The following is a 2,774-nucleotide window of genomic DNA, read 5'->3' as shown; positions in this document are numbered from 1 at the left end:
CTGACTGCTCCACTTCCCGCAGCAATTTGTAAAGGGGTCCCACGGTGCTCGTGTAACATGGAGCTTCTCTGGAACCTGTTAGCTTCCAGCTGGGACGGTAACAACAATGCCAAAAGGAAGAGACGCCATAGATTCCCAACAGGCACAAAGCATTGATCATCACATGCCAGCAGAAGAAGGTGGTGACAAACATGATGTCATTGATGTCATCGTCCTGCCATGGGTAGCCAGTGACTGGTTTGTACAGAATGAAGGCGGCCTGTACCAGCCAGGAGCCCATGATCTGAAACAGAAAGGTCTCGATCACTGAGAGGTGAAACGTGTCGGGAACCCACAGCTGTACGGTCAACACCAGCATCAGCAGCAACACCACCAAGATGAGCAGAGAGTGAACCTGCAGCTCCACCCCTGCTGAGTCCTGAACATGTGACACCAGCAACAGCAGGAGCACATAGAAAGTCAGCACCAGGGTCCCTTTTTCTAGGGGCACGCAGCGCTGAGGCAGCAAGTTCTTGCTCACGACCTCTACACAGCCGCTGAGGGTGAGAAGGATGAACATGGTGAGGTGCTGCCACTCTTTGGTGTACATAAATCTCGGTGGCAGCTCGCTGTTCATCAGTATCAGCCCTCTCTTCACGCAGCTGATCTCGTACACTATCAAGCCGGAGCCAGCCAGCGTCTTCAGCAAACCTCCGTAGGATATTTTCCACAGCCTGGCCCATCTCCCCTTATTCCTGGGAGGGGATGAAGGATACAGGAAAGAGTCACTGAATATCACAGCTTTGGAGACCACGACTGCTTGATACAGTCCATATGAGAGTAGAAACAGCCCTGGGTACACATGACCGATAAAGGTTCCCATTGAACTAGAAATCCCTCTAAGGAAGGTGAGAAGAGTAAAACCAGGGCGCGTCCACACCTTCTGGGGCCACTTCAAGATCTGGACTTTGGAAAGAATTGCCTTCCACCAACTTTTATCATTTTTCCCCACCCACTGCTCCCCACTGAGAGGAAATGCTTCTTGAAACAAGCCTACGACTTTGGTGGTGTAAAGCCTCATTGTTTCATTCCATTCTGGGACATTGGGAACTAACTGGCTTCTGCCAAGGAAGAAAGCTGGTGAATGTGCCTTTAGGGGCTCCCCTCTAGGGCCCTTGGGGCACTTCTGGTCATACTTGTCCCTTTCTCCTATGGCTTCCTTCCCTTGGTGCTGCCCAGCACTCAGAGAAGGACACAGAAGCATGGGATGGGTTAGGGGTTGCCATGGTCTCCAGAGGAAGCCTGGGCACTCACAGACCCTTGCGTTTCCTGCGGTATCTCTCAGACATAACTTTGAAGTAATTGCAGTGCTTTCCTTCTGGACACAAATATTTAAAAACATTTGGATATATGAGCATGTTTCATACCTATCTGGCTTTTCTTCTTTTATAGACACGTTCTGAGGATCACCGAGAAAGCTCCCTTCCTCTCCTCCCCTTATCTTTTCACCTTCCCACCTTTGTCTCCCCACTTCGGCATTTCTACTGGCCAGTAAATGGATCTGAAAAGCTAACTTTTGATACTGATTTTAGGGACAGTGGGTGTTTTATACTGTGTCAACCTAACTAAGCTTGAGCCATGTTTCCTAGCGTTACCTGCCCTATATGGTTCCAGACTGAGTTGGCTGTAAGAGAAGTTTACATGAGAATCTGAAGATAGAAGCGAAGCAGCAACCTAAGACACTCTGAAGATGTAGGGTACCAGGCGCCACTGCAGTTCACGCATTCAGTTACTGATCTGCCGGCTCACCTACTTGGCATGGGCAGCCAGGCCTACAGCTTCCTCAGCTTCTCTTTGTGCGAAGGGCACCAGCTGCTCCTGCAGGCCACCTGCCACTGAAGTATGAGGTGATGAGAGGAAGACAGCGGCTTCAGTCTATCTTCATAAGCTGCAGTTTGTCCTTGCTCTTCCCCAACTTCGTGTAATATACTTCTTCCTGACTGCTGCCAGTGTGAGCTGAAATGGCCTCCACCCCATCACACAGCGAGGCAAGAGCCTTCCATAGACTTCCTCACTACAAATGTGTGAGGTCTAATAGCCATAAGAAATCCATAGTCCCATGATCTATCCCTAACTGATACAAGGGATTAAGGTGTAATCCCTAAAATGTAGATACTGTTGAGAGGAGTGACTCCAGTGAGCTAGTGTTGGCCATTTGGATTTTAATGTGAATTAGCCCATCAGCTTCATTTATCTATGACTCCGCTAGTGTCTAATGCACCTCAGAAGACAGAGTCCTAGGTATTGGGTAACAGACAGCTGAGCATAAGGCAGAAAGGATGGTGAAGAACAAAGTACAGATAATGTGACGCTCATAGTGGTTCTGGGTTTACTGTGCGAGGTACATGGAATAGGAATTTCTCTGGGGGTGATAATAATGCTGAGGGGAGAGGAAGTTCATTGCTCAATTTGCTGAATGGTACTGACATCACAGTCTTCTGCATAATCATCTGTCCTTACAGTACAAGAAATGCTGTGGAGCAGAGAGGCAGCACCTCTAGGCTGACAGTGCCCCTAGTGAAGAGGAGAACTTACACACAGGTCACAGCACTGCCTCTGAGACCTCACTCCTACCCAACTACCTACACTTCCGCAAGTCCACTTAATTCCAGAAAAACTTAAATCTCTTTCTGCCTTTGAGGATGACGGTAATTCAGATTTCTTCTTGCTGTTTAGAGGTTTGGTGGGGCTAGGGATTTGAGTGTGAAGGGAAATTAGAAAAGCAAAGCTTAATT

At 48.4% G+C, this 2,774-nt stretch overlaps 1 protein-coding gene across 1 annotated transcript; it reads right to left on the bottom strand.

Moving 5' to 3' along the window:
• Nucleotides 1-4: 4 nt before the first annotated feature.
• LOC112063253 (transmembrane epididymal protein 1A-like) lies at nt 5-1,196 on the bottom strand (the record flags this gene model as incomplete). Its single annotated transcript, XM_024118149.2, has 1 exon — nt 5-1,196. A coding segment is annotated over exon 1 (1,056 nt), but the record flags the coding sequence as incomplete, so codon positions are not given.
• Nucleotides 1,197-2,774: the final 1,578 nt, after the last annotated feature.

This window comes from Physeter macrocephalus, unplaced genomic scaffold, assembly GCF_002837175.3.
Source record: "Physeter macrocephalus isolate SW-GA unplaced genomic scaffold, ASM283717v5 random_6393, whole genome shotgun sequence".
Taxonomy (NCBI): Eukaryota; Metazoa; Chordata; class Mammalia; order Artiodactyla; family Physeteridae; genus Physeter; species Physeter macrocephalus.
This window is presented reverse-complemented; position numbering and strand designations above follow the sequence as displayed.